The sequence below is a fragment of the Dermacentor andersoni genome, chromosome 1 (genome assembly GCF_023375885.2).
Source record: "Dermacentor andersoni chromosome 1, qqDerAnde1_hic_scaffold, whole genome shotgun sequence".
Taxonomy (NCBI): domain Eukaryota; kingdom Metazoa; phylum Arthropoda; class Arachnida; order Ixodida; family Ixodidae; genus Dermacentor; species Dermacentor andersoni.
In genome coordinates this window covers 54,896,241-54,917,249 of record NC_092814.1, presented here as the reverse complement: position 1 = coordinate 54,917,249, position 21,009 = coordinate 54,896,241, and the positions used below count along the sequence as shown (strand labels likewise).

Below are 21,009 nucleotides of genomic sequence, written 5' to 3'. Positions count from 1 at the left end.
CTTTGTGCACTGTGGAGTCGAGGAGCATCATGCTATTTTACAGCAAAACTGTCTATGGCTAGGATCCCAGGATTTTTTTGCATCTGTCATGTGGACAGAAAGCCCAGTGGGCCGAACTTGGCAGCAGTGCAGGGCCAGGAGCAATGGCTCATAGCCCCCCCCGTAAGGCAGAGGCATGAAGCAAACATACAGCACAGCTTTCGTTTCAATATGAAACGCACAGATAAAAACGCCTGTCAAACCGCATGATTGATGAGGCATGCACACTTCCGCGTTGATCAACGTACGTTGCTGCCAATCCCTTGCCAGTGGTTGTCGGAGACTTTAACGTAGACATCTCAAAACCAGAATCAAAGCACTGGTTCACCCACTTTGTGGAAGGCTTTGGCCTTGGTTACTTCAACAATCCAATAACCAACCACTGTGCACGAGTCATGCATCTATTTAACTTTGGCCAAAAACATTTTTCAAATAAGAAAGAAAACATCTGTGTATATCATAGTGACCAAAAAGCAATTATAGCAGTAATTTCAAAGTAATAAATAAAATAAAGGTTTTGTGAACTGCATTGAGACATGTGTTTGTGTCATATATCACTTTGAAGAGCAGTGTGTTTAATGGGCGCACATCATGTGATCAGTATTCGACAAGTTGCCCTACATTAGGTGCAACATATCTACAGCTTCACTGACGAACCAGCTGCACTGACTAACCACCTTCACAGGAGTGGATTGGCAGAGATTTTTCTGGCCCTCACTCATAGGGTAGCGCTTGTGCAAACCCATCTCCCTAGTACCAGGTAATTTTCCCACCAGATTCTTTGTCTTATGGAACACTTATGCTCAGTACAGATTAGAAGATGCCATTGCCTTTGAAGTGAAAATTGGATGTTCCCTGTCATGTTGCTCCTAGAAGAACATGCATGCATATTTGTTAAATTTAACAAATAAACACTGCTAAATTTCCACAATGTGAATGTGGCAGTTTACCGCACATCCTCAAGAGTGATGGAAGCAGTAGTCTACAGCATATGCTGTAGATTTATGATGGCACTTGTCAGCATTTTTATCTCTACATTCCCTTGTCTAAATCCTGCCAAAGGTGCAACAATATCCTTGACAGTGTGCACAGCTACCCAGCATATTTCCCAATTCTGCACCGGGCGTTGGAGCTGTGGTACCATGATCCAAGTGTGAGCACACCAGTGCTGAAACTTGTGGCAGAACTTGTACAGAATCGATCCCAACGTCTTCACTTTGATGTTTCCTCACCCAATGGCATTTTGTTATTTCGTGAGACATCTCGAACAATGGTTTTATATGGTAAGTTTAAGTTCTCAAGTGCTTTTTTCATCTTATATTACTCTTATGATATTAAATCATCAATTTGCTTATTCAGGCACGTGCATCCTGACACTGGGTCAAATTCCAAAGGACCAAGTGTACAAGCTGAAGTATCCTTTGTGTGTGTGTGTGTGTGTGTGTGTGTGTGTGTGCGTGTGTATGTGTGTTTTTTTTAATACCCCAAAGCGTTGAAGATTGTTTTATCTCTTTTGTGGATATACTTTTTGCATGTTTTAGGCAAGTGAAGGCACCTCTGCTGCACGCTGCTAATGTGAATCTGTGTTGAGACAATTTAGCTTTATTTGGCTTTTGATCAATTAATGGCTCTTAAATGGTTAGACTACTACTCAGCAGTTTAAAACTTAGCAAGCTGAGCTTGTTGGTAGGCTCCTGGTGACCAATGTGAAGCATGGCGTCTGCTCATGTATGGCTTTGGACAGTACTAATTAGTTTGTGTAAGTTGCGATACCTCACATTCGTAAGAACTGGCTTTTCTTTTTCAGCAGCTTTATTTTGTAAATGCAAAATATTTTATTGTAAGAGAAAAAAAAAGTGTGAGGTTTTAGGCAGCAGTGCTCCAAGATGTTGCTGTAAAGAGACCGAGTTTGGTTTGCTTTAACTTATCCTGATGGATGAAATGCTATCTTTCTTACTCTTTTTGTTTTTTAAAGCCTGTGCTTGTTGCAGATTTGCACTTGCAAATCATCAGAGGAAACCCTGCTAAAGCAAAGATTTTCCTGATGTGCTATTCAGATTGAAGGGCATAGCCATCTGCTTTAGTATGCTGAAGAGTGCGCTGTGTGGAGGTTATGTAAATTTAGGTAAGCACTGTGAGTTTGTGTTTGGCAAACTTTTTTTCACCTGTATGTAAACTGAAGTTTTGTTGTGTGTCTGTACACATTTCAGGTGTCTTTTCCCTGTATGGAGATTCTGCGTTGGATGATGCCTTGGGGATCTTCGTTAAACTGCTGCTTTCAATTCCTCAGTCAGACTTATTGGTGAGCAGAATAACACACTCCAAATCAGTTTCATGCAGCTGTGGATGTCTCATACTGCTAGCATAATTCCTTTTCTCTATTGTGGAATTTTCATCTGTTACTGTTTTATCTTGTCCTTCATCTTTTACCACTCCACTTAGTTATCTATGTGCATTGTGTGCAATGTTCCTTCGTGAAATATTTGGGCTGCAGTGTTACAGGTATTCCAACACACATTTTTATTCTTTTTAGTGGGCAACTTTGGTGACTATTTAGGTGTATGTATTAATACTAATTTTGTATTGTATATTGTACTGGGCTTTTTGGTCATGTCCGCCATTTTCTTGACTGAGGATTGTATAGATTTTCTGCAGAAAATTTTAGAAATTGATGTCTGTGCTCCTGATCTATGCCATCAGGCAGGTGTTTTCTATTTGCCAGACTAGGCTTGTCTGCTATGGCCTCATGGGAGGGAGAAGCACTGCTAGTGCTAGCAATGTGTGAGGCTATCTTCAAATGGTGTGTGCAGGACTGCTATTGCCATGAGTGACTGTGTTGAGTTTATCTGCTAGCATAAACATTTTTGCAGCTTGTGATGTGATGCAGAGTTTAGAATTCATTGTAGTTGAACACATAGTCTTGCAATGTCGCTACTAGCACATCTGTTCTCACTCTGTACCTGTTCTAATGTCACTACTGATGCGATAAGTAGCAGCGTTGTGGTCTTTCTATACAAGTTTGGTGCTGTAGTGTTTTTTTTTTCTTATTTAAATTGCTCTGTTTTAATGTATTTTGAATACCTGCCAGGAGCACTCACAAAACCTAAAAGCCATCTCCCTGACAAAAGAAATTTCTTCAGTGCCCTTTAGATTTAGATGCGAATTACTTAGGTGAAATTTCGTAATCAATCATTGTTTAAGTTGCCTTGTATGTAAAGTGCTTGCACAGCTACTATTAAAGCAGGCAGTTGTAAATGACCCATTTTTGTCTTTGTACTCAAGGAAATTTGGACAGCACATGCCCTGTGTATCTTTCATGTCTAGGTTTCCTTGAGTGCTGAACATAAATGAAAACCTGGTTTATGTGGGCTTACACTACACATTTTACTGCCTAGTCTTATTTGCCTTATTGTCTTGTTTGTGTGCTCCATACAGCAGTGATGTTGTTCTTGTGCACATACTTATAAAAGGCAGTTATTTTTATCAGTCATCAGAAAATGTTTTCGTACCATCAATACTGATAAAAAATGTCACCATGAACAAACTGTTATTTTCAGCAATGAATGGAGAGTGGCTCATGCATTTGTAGAAGTGCTGTGAAATCAGTTGCAAAGGGCTTTACAATAGTGTTTTAGGAGATGGTGCATGAAGCACACAAAGGGCATCGGTTGTATGTTTTTCAAATTTAAAATTGGAATTGCTATTGAAGCAGTCTGCTTGGTGTTCATGCAGTCCAAAATTTGACAGAATGCATGTTATTTGTTTATTAAGACACATAGGAATCTCATTACTAACAAGTTTTTACATCCAACATCCTGCACCGAGTAGGTTGACAGTTGTGATGGGCCACACAGAGCAGCCGTGTACTCTGTGTGTTCCTGTATCATGTTTGATACACCACAATGTTACACGAAGGCCGAGTCAGTAAGACAAGCAGCTATTTACAGCTTATATTTACAACAGCGGTTGCAGCGCTGACCGGTTAGATTCACAACGCGAGCCCAGTTCGTTCTTCCTCTTCTTTTCTCGAGTGACGGCACCCACGCGCCTCGTTCAATCAATCAAATACCACACGCGTGTAGCAGTGTTGTCTTTGTAATAAGAATTGCACAACACTTGGGGGAATAGTGTGCACAAGCCTTTATTATCACTGCCTCATTTGAAATTTCATTACTTATGCCAAGTGACCTTATTGTTACTTTGCAACTTTCAGTAGTCAGTTTAGATGCCTTCACCATTATTATTCACTAAGGAAGTGACCCATTGTTGCAGATTATTATACTCGTTTTTGTATATAGTAGCCAGCACAGCTGAGGCTAAAGCAACTTTTTGCACTGCCTGCATTTGCAACCAAGAAAAATGCATGCCATGCGAAAGGAAGACATATAAACATCTGTACCATAATTTGGCATAACATTGATTTCTCATTGACTTTATAAATGCATCACTCCACAAGTGGAGTGATGCATTGTGTGACTGCATGATTTGCACAGCTTTTGCAGCACATTGCCTGCATTTCTGACCAAAACATAGAGCATCATTTACTAAAAGCAGTGAAAAAAAATGCATGCAACATGGGATTTCATGGAACATTATCTGCATAAATTATAGTTCTAATATAGGAAGAAATTATTCACTCAAAGGCATTGCATAAAAAAATTTTTGGCCAGCGTTACAGACTCAACGTCTTAAAGGCTGATGAAACAGCAGAGCTGATTGCTCTCCTTTTGCCCACTTAAGCTTAAACTTAGCCTAAACTCAGCTCGATCTTAGCTTAAGGGGGGACACGGGTTGTGGCGACCAAAAATCGCGAAAAAAACTCGATATTCTTCTATTGCATTTTTGGAGTGTACAGCTATTATTGCATCTGCATTGTTAATTTCATGCCGATAACATCAGTATTTTAGCCGCAGTGACGCCTTATACGACATGTACTAGCTGAATTTCAGGCGGAACTTGCACTGAAACGGCACATTTTCCGAAACGCGCGCCTGCTCTTCCACGTGTGCTAGCGCGGACATCTTGGTCTCATCTGAAAGAGGCGACTTTTCCTTTCAAATTCCCGCCAGAACGGGCCCCATTGGCCAGCACTGTGAACGCGCGGGGAGCTCCACACCGACGCAATCTCTCCACAGTGCTGAACGAATGAAACCCTTTGCTGTGAACGTTTTGGCTATGCACAAAATCAGCACAAAAAACTAACTAAGCTTGTTTATTTTCATCAGATTTGGCCATAAGATGCAGGAAATAATCTCCACAACCCACGTATCTATACATATCTTTATTTAACCATTCAGCATTACTCAACCGGTTCTTGTGTCCAAATTCAACGTTCAGAAAGTTTCGTCTGATTTGTGCATCCGCACCAGAAGTAGCCATCCTTTCTCTTCGCTTGAAGTTCTCCATAACGCACAAGCCAGGATTCGCACAAGCCATAACGCACAAGCCAAGAGCCGCTTGATGTCAATCATCACTATGTGTGGCATCGTGTCGCCGTTTTGCTTCTGTTTGTCTGGCCCGCAACACAGGATTGTCGCCCATCTTCTGGCGCTTAGCTTCGGCAGCATTAGCCTTATATTCAAGGTCTTCCTGCTTATGCCTCATACACTTGCGAGCGGCTTCCCTCCTCTTTCACATTTGCTCGGCTTCTTTAGGAGAAAGTGTCTTCTTCGGTCTGCCCATCTCCACAGTAGACCAGATGCTGATGCCGCCGGCACACACATTGCCTCTTTTCCAGGCGAGCACCTGCATGTCAGAGCTTACGTCATCACTAGGCCCAGCCAATCCCATATGACGCACCTCCTCTCCACGAATGCTGCACTGTGCCGTGCACCATTACACAGCTTTCCCTCTCCCCCACCTCGCTTAACCTCCCCTTGCTTAGCCTCCCTTCACCTCGCTTAGCCTTCCCCCTCTGCACTTTCACCAAGCGGAGTTTTCTGTTCACATTCGGCATGGCCAGAGCTCAAGCTTAAACAGCTCTGCTGTTAAAGTGCGGTTTCACTACAAGACATGCAGAGTGATAGTTCTCTATAACCGCACTACTTGCATAGCTTCTGCAGCTTTGCCTATTAATTATGAAATGGAATATAATTCTGTCAGTGTAACTAATTTATCCCAGTTCGTTACTCAGTAAATTTCTAACTAAATTGTGTTTAAGAAATCAGAGAAAAGTGTTAAGGGGGGATGCAGCCTAAGATAGTCAACTTTGGACCACTTGTTTGATTTCAGTGAACATTGGGCAGCTTGATTATGTCAGTAGTATAAGGTTCTGCAGCAAATACTAGTGCTCTAACCTAACTTTCAACAGAGGTGACTCTTTTGATTACCAACAAAACCTACCATTTCTGTACGATGAACAAAACGAGAGCAAGGTGAAATCGGGAGCCAGCGTTTTGACAAGTGGACTTGTCTTTTTCAAGGCAACACATGCTTTCCTCACCACAGTATATATAGACAGTTTCTTCATGGGCGCCACAATATTGCTGCGCAGTGGCGCCATCTATGGGCAGTTGCATGCTGGCTTGGCAGAGCGTTCCGTTTTGCATGGCAGGTATACGCTCAGTGGTAGTTTGTGGCATTTGTTGTCGTGCTCGGGCGGTCTATTTAGTATGACGTGGCGTCTGCTACGTTAAAAACGGTTCTCTGAGACGTACTGAAGTGGCTTAAGTCGGTATGGCTAGACTTTCTGCTGGCGTTGAGGTGGACGGAGCACGCAGCGCGATGTGTACGTGCATGTTTGAGCTTACAATCAGCCTCGGAGATCAGTTGTGTATTTCTGAAAGTTCCATTCACTAATGTGATGTTATTGCAGTATTATCCTCTAGTTCTAAGCTGCGGTTTAGGAGCAATTAAACATACGCGATGATTGTAACAGCGTGGGTACCGTTCTGCTACGATAGGAGCTGTGCTGTTATACTTTGACAAGCGTTCAAACTGTTAGCTGCAGATTACATTGCGTGACTACTTGGTTTGGTGGATGAGGTTTCCATCCATGAGTAAAATAGTTTTGGTTAGCAATAACAGCATACCTTACAGTGTGAACTACACTTGTCCAGCAAAGCGACCATCTACGAACTGGGCGAGCATCCTAAATGGTGGTAGGTGCTGGATTACAGATATCTTTGTTCTATATATAGCGCATGGTCCAAGCATGCGGCATCAATGTCTATAGATCCATAAACATTGTGTGGCGTGACTATGCAAGGTTGTACTGCGGTGTTAGCCTGTTTTCTCTTTCTTTTTCGAGAAAGAGGACGATAACCAAAATTTCATTTTTTCGGTTGTGTTTGTGCCGTTCTTTACGACTCTCACACGTATTACAGAAATTTTGTCCTCAAAAATATCAATTGCATTATTTTTGTGTGATCCATCTCTGATATTATGGCTTTACAGGGGCAAAAAGGCAATGCCGAAGCCCATAGCTTATATATACATCGTGCTGGTTCACCAACCGCAGTGATTGCTGTGTTGAGCAGTGCCATCGGTCTCATGCAGGAGGCTAGCGTAAACATGTAGTGATTTCAAGCCTACTAGACTTGAAATGCGTGAGAACGATGCCGGTGTATCACAAATATTTGATAGCGCCTGCCGCTTAGATGTTTCGTGGTTGCCTTAGGTTGGCCGTACACGAGCATGTGCTCTTATGTTTTAGTCCCTACGCCGAGCGCCCTGTGCCAGACACATGCACACACCGCAGCTGATAAAGTGCGTCGCATGTTTGCGCCCCCAAGTGATATTTCTGCGTACTGTAGTTACCGATGCGCCGAAAGGCTTTCCTGACGACCTTATACTAACGGACATTGCGTAAATTTCAAAGTACGATCTAAAACATCTCGAAATCGCTCCGCAGCCAATACTTTCAAGCAGTGCCTCGCCGGATTGCACAAGCCACAGAGGAGGAAAGGCTCACCACGCACCCTTTCCTCCTAACCCGATGAAAAGGCCTATAGGTAGGGTTCTTCTAAAGGGGAGAGGGAGTAAGGCGGGTGGGTGCGGCAATGAGTGAAGGTGTGTTAGCGGCGGTGCTAACACACTGTTGTGACTTCGGGGTGGACGACGAAAGACGGACTCTTTCCGCAGACGAAGAAGAAACGAAAAACTTTATACAATATTTACAGATAGTGGATGATAGCATACAGGTAGCAGTAGGAGCGCATTAGACTGACTGGGCGACTGGATTGACTCTCTCTCCTCACAATGGGCCGATTCTCCCTTAAATCCCTTTGGTGACTCCTCGTCGGCAGGAACCAGTTTGGGCGAGTTCTCGTCGGCAGGAACCAGGCGGGGCAGGGTGATGGCGTCGCCCGCGTCAAATTCTTAATTCATCGCGGAGATGGCTGGGCGCGTCTTGAAGTCAACTCCCATGTCGAATTCTTGATTTGTCGCGGAGAAACGGGAGCTCCCGTTGCCCCATGGTCGCCACGTGGTGCTCATAGTATGGCAGAACACCACCTTTGCTCGTTGCAGTGTTGTTGTGTGCCTAGGGGGACATCATGGAACATGGAGGTGGTGATCCTGTGATATCGGAAACTACTGTTGGGCGTGCCAGCCAGACATGGTGCAGTGGTCGCGGATCATACCATGCCACTGAAAGCCATGCAGCCCATCTGCTCCACCAAATTGCTCTTTCTTTTGCAGCCCACTTGAAATTTCTTAGCATTATGCCAAGCATCATGAGGTTCTTTGCGGTTTCTGTAGAAATGGAGAGCGTCTCCTTTTTTCTCTTCCTGGTGACTTGTCTAATTTTTATGGCAATTCAGCCTTCAGTAGTGTGGCCATATTGTTTCCTGTTTGCCACACCGGGTGGACTGCCACCAACAGTAATGGTTTCTTTTATGCTACGTGAGTGCCACTGACTGTTGTAGTGTCATGTTTAGCGTGAAGCTACATTGCACTTCATACGTTTTTTTGAAATGTGTGGTTTAAAGCGTGATGTAGCTTTATTTTTCTGGGCTGAATGTTTTAAGGCTTCATACTGTGATCACTGGGTAGAAAGCAATTGATTTAAAAGAACAAGAAGGAAACAAGCATTCCTTTGACTTATTGAGAAAACTTTCTCTCATCCTACTTTTAAAAAACAGCAACTGCTTGCCCTATTTTCTTAAATATAAAAGCAGTGCCTTTCATGCTATGCTTAGGAGCTTTCTGTTACAATGTTTTAGGGTTACTTATCTAGGCTGTCTTGCCTAATCAATAAGTATTTGGCTGTCATTTTGGCATATTTCCCTTTTTATTGCTTTGTGCTGCTTAGTTCGCTTACATTTTATTATTGTGAGCATCTGGCTTCCATTTAATAATGCCACTGTTGTAGTGTACTCTAATATGTGAAATTATTAGTCACGCATTTGTAATCTTGCATTTCCTTTCTTCGACTGATGTGTACTGAGTTTATATGCCCTGTGCTGTACGTTGGTTGCCAGAGCAGTTGTAAGAGCACATGGCATCGAATGTTGTCGCATGGTGCTAGAGTGCTCCCACAGTGTTGTTAACTTAGTGAGAAAGTCACTGACTCGGCGAGTTTTTAGTTACCTGAACGGCAATTTTGCCTTCTTGAAGTCTTTGTGATTTTTTTTTTTTTACATTTTCTTGGCTAGTTATCGTTTCCAGAAAGTAATAAAGAGCTCTGCCTTAAGTTGGACGAAGACTTGTAAATCAAGCAGGCAGCCTGGGCACTTCCATGCTGCGATAATTATTCTTTCTCACATACTTCATTCAGCAATTTGTATGAATTATAGCACTTTTCAGTAGAACTATTTCATGTTTTATTGTTCAGTAAGTTACTTGTGTTTATATGTCGAATTAAATGCTATGCAAATACCCAGTAAATTGCAGTGTTAAAATTTTTTTAGGGATTTTAGCCAAGGTTAGTGCATCACCTCTATTTTATGCCAAGGGGGATATGAGCCTCCATTTATTGCTACTTATAAAAACGTACCAATAAAGACGTAATTTAGAGCCATAATGTCTGTGAACAGCAAAAACAAAGCATAAAATGACTTAGAAGCGAGTGTTATGTTCTTCATGGCTTAAGATACCCTGTGTTATGCTCTTCATAGCTTGTATCATGAGTAAAATACTGCCCATACCAGCAGGTTCAGTGAGGTGTGAAGCCAGTCTGGAGATTATCCGGATTGGTTTTAAGAAGTGCTGCATATGAAATGCACGGGACAGAACCGAGGACGACGTCATTTTAGGTGTCGAGGATGCTTGGCAAGCATCCAACAAGGACTACTTCGTTGGCAGTTATGACGAGGATGCAGCTTGTGACATTGACTACTGAAATTTAGTAGCTGAGCTTATGGTAAATGAGTGTGTTCATGTTCAAAACCTATATTCAAATTATAATTTTTTATTTCTCAGTGAGTGCAATATACAGAGGTCGACCTATAATCATGTTTGACCCATTTTCAAGTAAATACGGTAATATCATTCAAGAGCTCCGAGTAGCCATTTGGTTCCTAAGCCTTTTTTATGCGGTTTTCTTATGTCTGCTAAAATAAAAGCTTGTGCAGTGTTGAAGACAACGCTGCACTCTTCAGGAGTGTCGCACATTCTTTTGGTTTAATGCAGAAGGGTTGTTAGGCAGCAAACTGCTTGTGACCTTTCCTCATGCTTACTGTTTCAGGACTACCCTAAGTTGAGTCAAGCCTACTATGTGCTGCTTGAGTGCTTGGCACAGGACCACATGCATTTCCTAAGCAACCTAGAGCCACCTGTGTTCCTTTATATTCTGTCATCTGTCTCAGAAGGACTGACTGCCCTTGGTGCGTGCTTCATGCTTTTAGTAATTTGAGCTTTGTGTCGATGAGTGAGCAGAGAATGAAACAATAGAGATACTCTGCAGCTCGTTGAGTACAGTTGCAGTTGGCATGCTTCTGGCAGATAGGAAACTTGGAAGAAGCTTGTGTGATCTCAGTTTGTGCATAGGCATGTTGTACTGAGACTATAAAAACTAAAGTGATCCACAAACAGTCATGCTAATAGCCCCTGCTACGCCCTTTGCATAACTGACATAACTCCTTGGCTTCTTTGTCTGTAAGCTTCATGTGGTTCTAAATAAAAAGAAATCTAGGCCCTCTGTTCTTCTTATTCTACTTGCCCCTTGTGTTATGTGTGATACACCAAATCAACTTCAAATGATTACAAAAATTTATGTAAGGGGGCTGTGCTAAGAGGCTGCAAAAATGTAGTTTTAAAGATTTGGCACAATATTTGTTAATGTCACTTCCAAACAGCATGCAATCAAAAGTATTAAGTTGAGATAGTATTGAAAGGCATAAAATGCATTGGGCATTGTAGGATTAAGGAAGCTTGAAAGGTGGATTATGTAATGCTAATAGACTTGGAAAGCTGAAGGGTAAGAATTCATTGGTAATAATGCCGAGTAGCACATTTGTTGTAGAAATTGAGGCATCACGTAGGATCACTGTGTGCAGTAATGCCTTGTGTAAAATATGGTAAGCTTTGAAGCAACTAGCAATTTGTATTGAACTTCAACTGGAATCTCTGCAAAATGTGTTGGCAATTGTAGAATGCATAGCATCTGTAAAAAGTAGCTTCTGCAGCCTACTTTCAAGCAGAATTTCAAAATATGTGAAAATGGAGCATTGGATTTTGTTTCTGATATGAGCACTAAGATGAAGTGCTTCAATTTGTGTTATAGTACATTATGCATGCTTGTATAAACATTTGTTCCTAAACTGTTCTGACCATGGCTGGGTGCACCTGACTGGGTGCTAAGCTAATTCCCAGAAAAGCACCAAAAATTTTGAAAATGGCATGGAGGTTGAACAGAGCATGAGACACAGACACGACACTGACAACTGCTAACTTTAGCCATGAATGTCAAGTGTATGTGCACTCACAATGTACATACCTGCCAACACTGCTGAATTTTTTGTAAAGTTCACGAATTTGGTTTCGTTCCACCATTTTAAGAATGCACAGTGTACCTGCGCCATCCTCTTGTAGCAGCGCAAGACACCGTATAGCAGAGGGATACTTGTTTCAAGCTTATTTATTAAGACAAATACCGAAGACAGGCAAAAGTGTCAACTGCAAAGTTGCTGAAAAGGGCACTGGTTTGAAAACATTGTTGTCATTCGCTGATTTTCCAAGTTTTCTGCTGCTTATGTGCTGTGTCTAAAGGTAAATGATCCTTTAACTTTTCAGTTACAAAACTTTAGGGCACATGTAATTGCGAAATGTAAGCCAAGGAGTAGTGAAGTCATGTCTGTTTAGCAGAAAGCCTAAGACCAGCACCACTTTTGAGATATGCGATTTTAAAATGTGCTATAAAATACATTTGCATTCCAGCTAACAGTTTCTCAAAAGCATGCCTCTAATAGTTTGAAACAATCTTCACTTCTCTTTGGCTTACACAATTACAACATGTACCTTAAGGTCTGTTATTTAAAAGTTAATCAGCATATATTAATTAGTGTAGATATTATTGAAACAATTCTCGCTACTAATGTCCACCTAGCCACATAGCCTCTCGACACAAAGATGGCAAGTGTCTAGATATGACAATATTTTAAAAACGCATTTTGCATAAAAAGAAACGCCTGGTAATTCCCACAAAAGGTGTGCACTCAGGGCAAACTTTAAATTCCCCACTATTCTTCCTCCCCCTTGTTATGTCAGCAATATTTTCTCTAATTTTTAAGTTTACAGGTTAGGTATGCATGTGCCAAAATGAAAAGAAAAAGATCAGTCTTTTGGTTATCACTGAGAAATGCAAGCTTGCTTGTGTAACTGAGCTTTGGTAGCTTACTGATTCCATGATCATTATGAATGTGTAGTAAGAGCCTCAGACTTGACACACTTTTGTTGTTTCAAACATTTATTAAGCAAGACAGAAACTTGAGGTTTCTTGCCAATGCATCGGCCTCTTGACACACTTTTGTCTCATAGTATTTTTCTATGTTTCTTAATGTCAGTGCAATGCAACATCCAGCTTAAATAATTGCCCTTGTAATGCTAAACAAGCATTTGGAACTTAAATTATTGGTAATATTTTTTTATCTGAAATTTTCATGTTGCTCAATCACACTGCTGGATTTAAACTAGAAACTCAGAATGTGCCCAAGTAAGGGCTCACAGACAATAAAATATGGCCTAAGGAAGAAAAATAAAGAAGCAGTTCTGAATACACTGAAGTTTCTGTTCTCACAATTTCTCCTAGAATCTTGTTTGCACTATTCACCATGCCAAAGCTGTTAGCAGCAGCAGTGAGCTGCGAGATGATTGAGGAGCACTATGACTTCTTTTGCAGACACAATGGTATGCACAGGATGCTGCGCAACACTAGACCACATTGTGAGCTTTCTCTTTCGCCGCTTATCCAAGGGGACTTCAAAAGGACCTCCTGAGCCTTGCCTTCGCGTCCTGGAGCTGCATCCTGAAATTTTACAACAGGTTTATATATACTCTTTTGCTCCTTTCCTTTGAGATGTTTTTACCCGATTCCTCACTTACTGTGAGACACATTTAGCCTAAAGGGACTCTTAAGATGAAAAATAAATTGAGCTGTATTAGTAAGTTACCCTTCAACAGAACTGAAAATGTTGCTTTTACCATGAGAGAAGGCTTGGTAAGGGAGAAAAGACCCAAAAGCGAAAGATGAATGGCACCAGCTGTGTTCAAGTTTTTGCACCATGACATCATAGATTTTGACTCAGTCTGCTCAGGCCTAGTTAATCTTATGCTGGTAAAAATGAACTATGTTGTATTCCAAGGGAGCGGAAGACTGTACTTCGCAATTCTTGAGAACTTATTGTGCCACAATGATCCAAATGTGAGTGAGTATTTCTGAAATCTATGATGTCACATTGGCGTAGTGCTCACCCATAACAATTGCACCCAAAGAAGGTGGCACTTTCCGTCTTTGCACGGATTATAGAGCTCTTAACTAGCAAATGGAACTTGTACCTTTCCCAGTGCCAAAGATAGGCACTATTAAAGACTAAACAGGAGGATGCCACCGGTTTTCTCGCATCGATCTTTGTAAGGGGTTTTGGACACAAAGGACACAAAGAAGTACACTGCATTTGTTACGCCTTTTGACTTAATTGAGTATAATTGCCTGCCCTTTGGCTGGAAGAACTCTACAGCTTGGTTTCAAAAGATTATGAATTACATATTGAAAATGCATCTTTGTACTTTTTGTGACGTCTACATCATCTTTTTTTGTAACATTAAAGAACAACACTACAATCTTCTCTCTCAAGTCCTGAGCGCCCTCAGTAATGCCCAGCTTAAAGTCAACTTCAAGAAAAGCGAATTTTTTCAAGAGGAAGTGGTGTTCCTACGTAGGGTCTTTGATGGGTCTACTAAAAGCACAAAGCACAATTAGTTATCAGTGCAAAATTTGAAAAATAGAAGCTTGACCTTCATTTTTTAAATTAGTAATCAACCTATTATTGCAAAGTTAACTAAGTAGAGATTTGAAGTAATTCATATCCCTTTAGAGTAGAACAGTTTTATCTTTACTGATCTGTGGTCTAAGGACGAGACACATTCTAAATATCCGAAACCCGACAAAATACCCCGACACATCTTAAATACCCCCCCAAAAATGTTTAATTTCCATCTAAGTGGGCAAAATACACTGAGAATAAGCATAATCTACTGAAAGAAAGCATATTTTGCAGAACCTTTATGAGCAATAGGGGGCTAAACCAGGCAGAAAACTGGAAGTAGGCTTCACCCCAAGCCACCTATGGCTTCGTTTGGAACTTGTACATACAGCTCTTGTCATATGTGAACCATAGGGGTACATTGCTTCTGCCTTACTTTGCGTGTGTGATACCACTGCAGCTAGAGATCTTGCATCAGTCTGTCTCCTTCCTCTGACTGCACCTTCAAGAGAAAGCAAGTCTTGTACCAAACTTTTTCCGTGACCTGTGTTCCTGCTCTAAACCAATGAATGGATGCATGCTGCCACGTTTAGCCAGAAACTCTGTACTCAATACCAAGACTCTGCAAGGAAATTTTTTTGGTGTGTTTCCTGTAGGCATAACTCATCCATAAAGGATCCGAAACATTTTGCTGATTATTTGTCGTCCAGTGATGACCTTGGTTGCCTAATTAGTACTGGTAACTTCTACAGCAACATGTAATGATGATTACTTTTGCATGTTAGGAGTGCCAAAGGTTCACCCTGCACATTCCACATGAGAGTATTTAATTATTCATTTCCTAAAGCAATTTATTATGGGCAAAATGCAAATACCCCTGTGTAGTTGAGAATATTGGGGCATGTTAAAGAACTACTGGTAGTGGCACTCCTCAGAGTACCATAGACACCAATTATTGTTTGGTAGGTAATTATGTAAACTATTTTTTAAGTAATAGACATGACTAAGTGACGGTGTACTGTACTGAATAGAGACATCTCACATTAGTTCACGTGGGTAACATTCATAATCACATTAACCCTTTAAGGTGCCTTGTACACAGGCAACAGCAGCCACATTTCTATGGGGGCGAAATGTGAATACACATGTGTACATAGATTTAGGTGCACGTTGTAGAAACCCAGGTGGTCCAAATTTCCAAATCCCGCTACAGCATGCCTCATAATCAGATTGCGGTTTTGGCACGTAAGACCCCATAATCTAGTCTGCTTTGTACACAAATGTGTACATTGAGCATTTGGTTGTTAACTCAGATGAACATCACACTTTCGAGGTGCCTGTAAGGTGTCCGTAAGATTTAAAGCATTTATATCATTTGTCAACCTTTGCATGGCAATTGGTAGCAATTTCATCTCCATCTTCAACCTTTTGATGAAGATAATGCAATTTAAAACAGAATGTTGTGACAAAAGTAAACAAATGAGACCATTGAGAAGTTTTCCAATCTTTCTAGACAGCTGTGCCTCATAGGGCTGATGTAGAAATGACATTTTCTCATTCGTGGTGTGAAAAAGTACTCCCCTGAGCAAAATTGTGCTGACCAACGATTCTGTGATACAGCTGATTTTTTTCTCCACCTATGAAGGTAACTTGAAGTTGAAGACTGCACTCCAAACTAAACAGTGCACTCGTCGAGTTCAGTTTGTGTTTCAGAATTACAAACAAGGTGTTTTTTGTTGAGCCTGTGGTCCATATACTTTTGCTCACAGTTGTATATGTATGCATAACTTGACCCTTCGTTCCCATTAGGTATTTTTCTCGTTTGTGTTTGTTTATCTGAGGCCGTAGTTGAGTATATTGTCATGCAACAATACCTTTTTTTTTTCTATAATAAGAAGTGGTGTCTGAGAGAATTAACCCTATATCATGGCGCTATCCCATTATAGTGGATAGAGCTATGCGATAATGCATTAAGATGTGCTTTTACTAAGTCATCAGTGGGGATAAACAGTGTTTCTGAATCCTGCATTAAATAATACTTTTAAACTCACAAAATACTAGAAATTCATTGCAAATCTGGCATACTAGAAATGAAACTGGAACTAGGAGCAAGCAGGTGCTTCTCACTGAGCATCAAATCATCATATGCGGTGCTCATATAATGAAGACTTCCCTTCACTGTGAAACATCTTCTCGTGCTGGCTTCTTCAACTTGAACTTGTACAGACACAAAGAATGGCTTGGGCTCAGCCCATTTGGGTGTGGCGCCTGCCCATATGTGCTGGACTCAAACCAGTCTGATCTATGAGGGAAGGTTAATGACCGATTTGGAATAAAAACACATTGGAATAGTTTTACTTTATATTGGCCATGGTTTATGTGTTCGTATTACTATGTGAATTTGGTTCGTAGCTTCCTTTTCAACAACACTGTTACTGCATTTGTTGAACTGCTGTTTGTAACTGTGGTATTTATTTAAAAACTAGTGACAGCTATAGTATCCTTTTAAACATTTGACTCGTGATTGCTGTATGGGCTGAAATTAGTCATGTGGATGCTTGTCGTATATTTGCTATGTCAGTGAAGACATCTGAACTGTATTTTGTCAAGCTTGTGTTTCCAGCAAGAGAAAGAGCTCTGCAGTGAGAGTTGAATAGCATTTATGCTTAATGTGCTGTATATATAAAGAAACTAATTCTTTTCCAGATGCTCAGCACCATCTTGAACATCATCATGTTTGAAGACTGTCGCAATCAGTGGTCTATGTCACGACCGTTGCTGGGGCTTATTCTGCTCAATGAGGAATACTTTGGCCAGCTACGCCAGAGCCTAGTGAGCAGCCAGCCTGTTGACAAACAGGCAACCATGTCTCAGTGGTTTGATTCGCTCATGGATGGCATTGAACGCAATTTGCTCACGAAGAACAGGGATAGGTGAGTCTGCTGTACGTGTTTGCATTTCTACACATAGCTGACACCTATTGCTTCTTGTTCTTTGTGATTCAGGTTTACACAGAACCTGTCTGTCTTCCGGAGGGACATCAACGATTCCTTGAAAGGCCCTGCATCACTGGACATGATGACATAGCACATCTTTACGTTGGAGAGAGAGAGATAGACCCGGCTGCTGCCATTGCTGCCCTAGGAGATATCTGCCCTTATTTTTATTCCTGGCCTGGCATTAGATCATGACCGCTCCTACATTCTACTGAAGAAGGATGAAAATTTTGATCCTAGTGAAGTGGCAATGAAAAATTTTGGGAATGCAGCCTGCTGGTGTGATTTTTATGAGCAGTTTGAGTATTATAATGTGTTGTCTTTATGAAGCTTTTCTATATGAAATATTTTGTTCTGTACTGTTTCTATGAAAAGCTCTCTGCTGGTGTGGATTTTCTGCGAGCAGATAGAGCTAATGATTTGTCTTCAAAAGGTGTATAAGGATGGTTGCAAGATTGTTTTTTGCACTTTGAGGCATGTATTGAAGTTGAAAATCTTGTTTTTTCGATTGAAAATATTTTTAAGAATGGAGTAGTTATATTGTAACATTTGTGTGTGTGTGAAGGGCACTGATGGTGCAAATCATTTACTACCATAATATGTTTTGAAAAGATTTTAAGGGTGAATAGCTTTTTGTGAGATTTTTGTTTTTCTCAGCCCATATGAATGTATTTTGTATTGTTTGAGCAAGTTGTTTGCTTTTTCTGTTTGTATGTGTAGTATGCATGTATGAATGATGCTTCTTTTCTTTCTTTAATGAGTACAGCCAGTTCAGGGGCAAGATATCTTTTCCAGATGTCTGGAGATGTCTGGAGCTATATCTTGTAACAATTATTTTCCTTTTCTATTCTTGATGCCTCTCTTTGGCTTGCATGAAGCTGCGTCCCTGCTATCACAGTGATACGGCCATTCAGCGAGGTAGAAATAAATAGATTGGCAGGAAAATAATCCTTTAAAAATATGGCCAATGATTGTCTGTTGAATGTTTTATTTAAGCATCTCAGTGAGGAGTGATGCTGTGTACATATTAAAGCAGAAGACTATTTGCTAGGGTTGGCAAGTGCAGTGATTTATTTATTTTGAATGTCTTGTCATCTTACCCTGTTGTTCTATTTTTGTCATTCTTTTTGTTAAGAAGTCTTCATTCCAATGGAACACGTGCTGATATTTTTTTACCCAGAGTTGTACATAAATAAACTGATGTAAATACAGCATGTCTATTGTTTTTCTTGGGTTTTTAATTGGTGTGTATGTGGGGAAAGGAAAGCTTGTTAATATTTCAGTTATGCATAGCAATATTCTGAAGTCTTAAATATTTTGGACCCACAAAGACTCGACGCTGGCGGACCGTGTTTTAATGATTCTAAGTGCACGAACGGGAAAAAGAAAAACGTTTCTGGGTTACGTGGCTGCAGGGAGTTGCAGTGGAAAGGAACGTCCGTAGGTGCCAAAATAAGGGTTTTGAATTTTCCGCCTCGGCTGACCTTTATCTAAGGCGCCGAGACTGGTTGGGCTAGCTACCACCGTGACCTCTCCAGCGGCCCCTTCCTGCGCTTTCCTTTAAGCTCTTTGCCTTAGAGCAAACAGATACAGAGCAATAGGCGCATCCTGAAAAGGGCCGCCAGGGGCCGCCATTTCCGTTTCACCACGTTTCGACGTTTCACACTTCCGTCTTTGTGCGACCGATTGTATTGTTGTGTTTATAGAGCGTATACATAGCTTGTGCATCTGTTCCGTTCTTTTTTCGTGAAATTCTGGAGTTTGGAGTTCTGGACACGGTAATGGAGACAACACTGTCGGAAGAGAAAAATGTGCCTGGGCAGGTTGGTATCTGCATTCTGTAGTGATGTGATGGTCGAGGCCTAGCGTTAATGTTTCGGATGTCACAATTGCGCTGTAAACTATTGCAATGACTTAAGACATGGTTGTGTGTGATTGTGAATGCGTATACGATGATGTGCTTGTAAATACTTATTTACTACTATCCGTGTACATCACTCTCTCTAGGCCTAATTTAAACGGTGCGCTCCCCATAGCCCTGCATGCCCCGCTACTTCGCTTATTATTTTAAGTTTTATAAGCAATAACAGTGAAGAGGTCCCTGAAAACTCCATGGATGTCCGTACAAGATGTCTGAATTGAAAGTGCGCTTGCTTCTAGTCTTGCACTGCAGCTACACAGTATACCTGTTTGCGTTGTTTATGGGTCGAAGTTATCAAAGAAACGTTGTTATTAGCCCTTACAAAGCAGTAGAATTTTTCGTGTTAATATCCATGTTTTAAATTGATTGAAAATAATAAGCTTTTAACTTTTTTGTGTGTGTGCGGCACTCGAAAGTTGCATGAGGAGTTTACACAGCGATGTGTCTAGTGCGGTCTTTCATCCGTTCCTTCACGTACGGATGGGTGGGATGAATGACCGCTGTTCAGATGTTCGGAACTGTCTCGTGGTCGGCATCTGATACAAGAGAGTGCACAGTCGCTTAACTTGTTGGTAAACATAGCATTGGTTAGGCCTAGGTGGTGAGCGCCCTCTGCCCATGTCCGGTTCGTGCTCGTGCGCTGCTTTAGAACTGCCCCGTTTGTGTCTCGTCGGTCGCCAGCCAGAGCCCTATTTTCCCGAAGAATAGGGGGTGAACTAGCCAGGTGGCTCAGCTGTCGCTGCCCATTCGAACGCCTTTCCTTGTGCTGCCTGCCACTTGTGACAGCTCTGCTAGGACAGCCGACGTGTAATCGTATCGTTCGTTGCGCAGTATTGCCGTGCGCACGCTTTATGATTGGACCACACTTCATGGGCGTAAGTGTCCTTATTATATACCTGAAAAAGCGCATGTATGATTGCGTCCGTCATCGTGTCGATATGCAGGCTCCAGGACATCTGTGCCCTGTAGCCTGCGTTCCACTTACGCGAGAAACCCTTTTACGATGTCTGAAGCCACTGTTTGTCGAGTGTTAGAGAAACTGACTCATTCGGCATTTTTATAAAGTTTAACATTTTATGAATGAGGTTAGACGTTGTTTCGCGCCGAAATCTGCGCTGCATTTCGTGGCCTTTAGCGTTCTTTCAGTGACCGCGCTTGCCTTTTCGCGCAGCTAGACGCGTTGAGACGCTGTTGACGCCAACTGTGCGTTCCATTTTTGTGACTGCCCAATGCGCGGTGCCTAGAAGTTAGTTTCGTGGTCTCGTAATACTGTATACGATTCTTGGGCCGTGATTAAGCGTTCGCTCGAGAAACTGATTCCTCCATTGGATAATTTTAGAATGGATTAATTTAGAAAGTTGGAAATCGTACGAGTGAGTAAAACGTCTCGTTTGGAAATCTGCGACATAGCCTGTTTTGTGAAAGGAACTGTTGTGTTGGCGCGCAGAATTACTCCTGATAGCGTGAAGCGTTGAGATGCTGTGGACGCCGATAGTAACAATACATGACTCACCTCGCGGTACCCTGTAACCTACGAAATACTATCGCGGGCTGTATCGAATGCATTTCAACGCGTCTAACCATAGGCTGTTTACATGGCAATGGTTTACGTGCCTAGCGTGTCGACACGCTAGGTAATCAGCATCGTCGGGCGTGGTGTAAGGTAGAGTGCTGCCGCTTAAGTGAGTCT

The 21,009-nt window shown here is 41.6% G+C and overlaps 2 protein-coding genes across 4 annotated transcripts in view; both read left to right on the top strand.

Moving 5' to 3' along the window:
* The window catches only part of Ranbp16 (Ran-binding protein 16), a 90,766-nt gene extending 72,157 nt beyond the window's left edge, over positions 1–18,609 (top strand). For all 3 annotated transcript variants that reach the window (XM_050191804.3, XM_050191805.3, XM_055061500.2), the window contains 8 exons: positions 1,132–1,322; positions 1,399–1,453; positions 2,097–2,164; positions 2,250–2,341; positions 10,667–10,805; positions 13,319–13,461; positions 17,109–17,335; positions 17,408–18,609. In XM_050191804.3, the coding sequence (XP_050047761.1) occupies positions 1,132–1,322; positions 1,399–1,453; positions 2,097–2,164; positions 2,250–2,341; positions 10,667–10,805; positions 13,319–13,461; positions 17,109–17,335; positions 17,408–17,489 (997 nt within the window). In that variant the 3' untranslated portion in view covers positions 17,490–18,609. The remainder of the gene's footprint in view (positions 1–1,131; positions 1,323–1,398; positions 1,454–2,096; positions 2,165–2,249; positions 2,342–10,666; positions 10,806–13,318; positions 13,462–17,108; positions 17,336–17,407) is intronic.
* Positions 18,610–19,024: 415 nt separating this feature from the next.
* slmb (beta-transducin repeat containing E3 ubiquitin protein ligase slmb) overlaps positions 19,025–21,009 on the top strand; it is a 44,251-nt gene continuing 42,266 nt past the window's right edge. Inside the window, exon 1 of the mRNA XM_050191812.3 lies at positions 19,025–19,221. Within this exon, the coding sequence (XP_050047769.1) occupies positions 19,180–19,221 (42 nt within the window). The 5' untranslated portion in view covers positions 19,025–19,179. The remainder of the gene's footprint in view (positions 19,222–21,009) is intronic.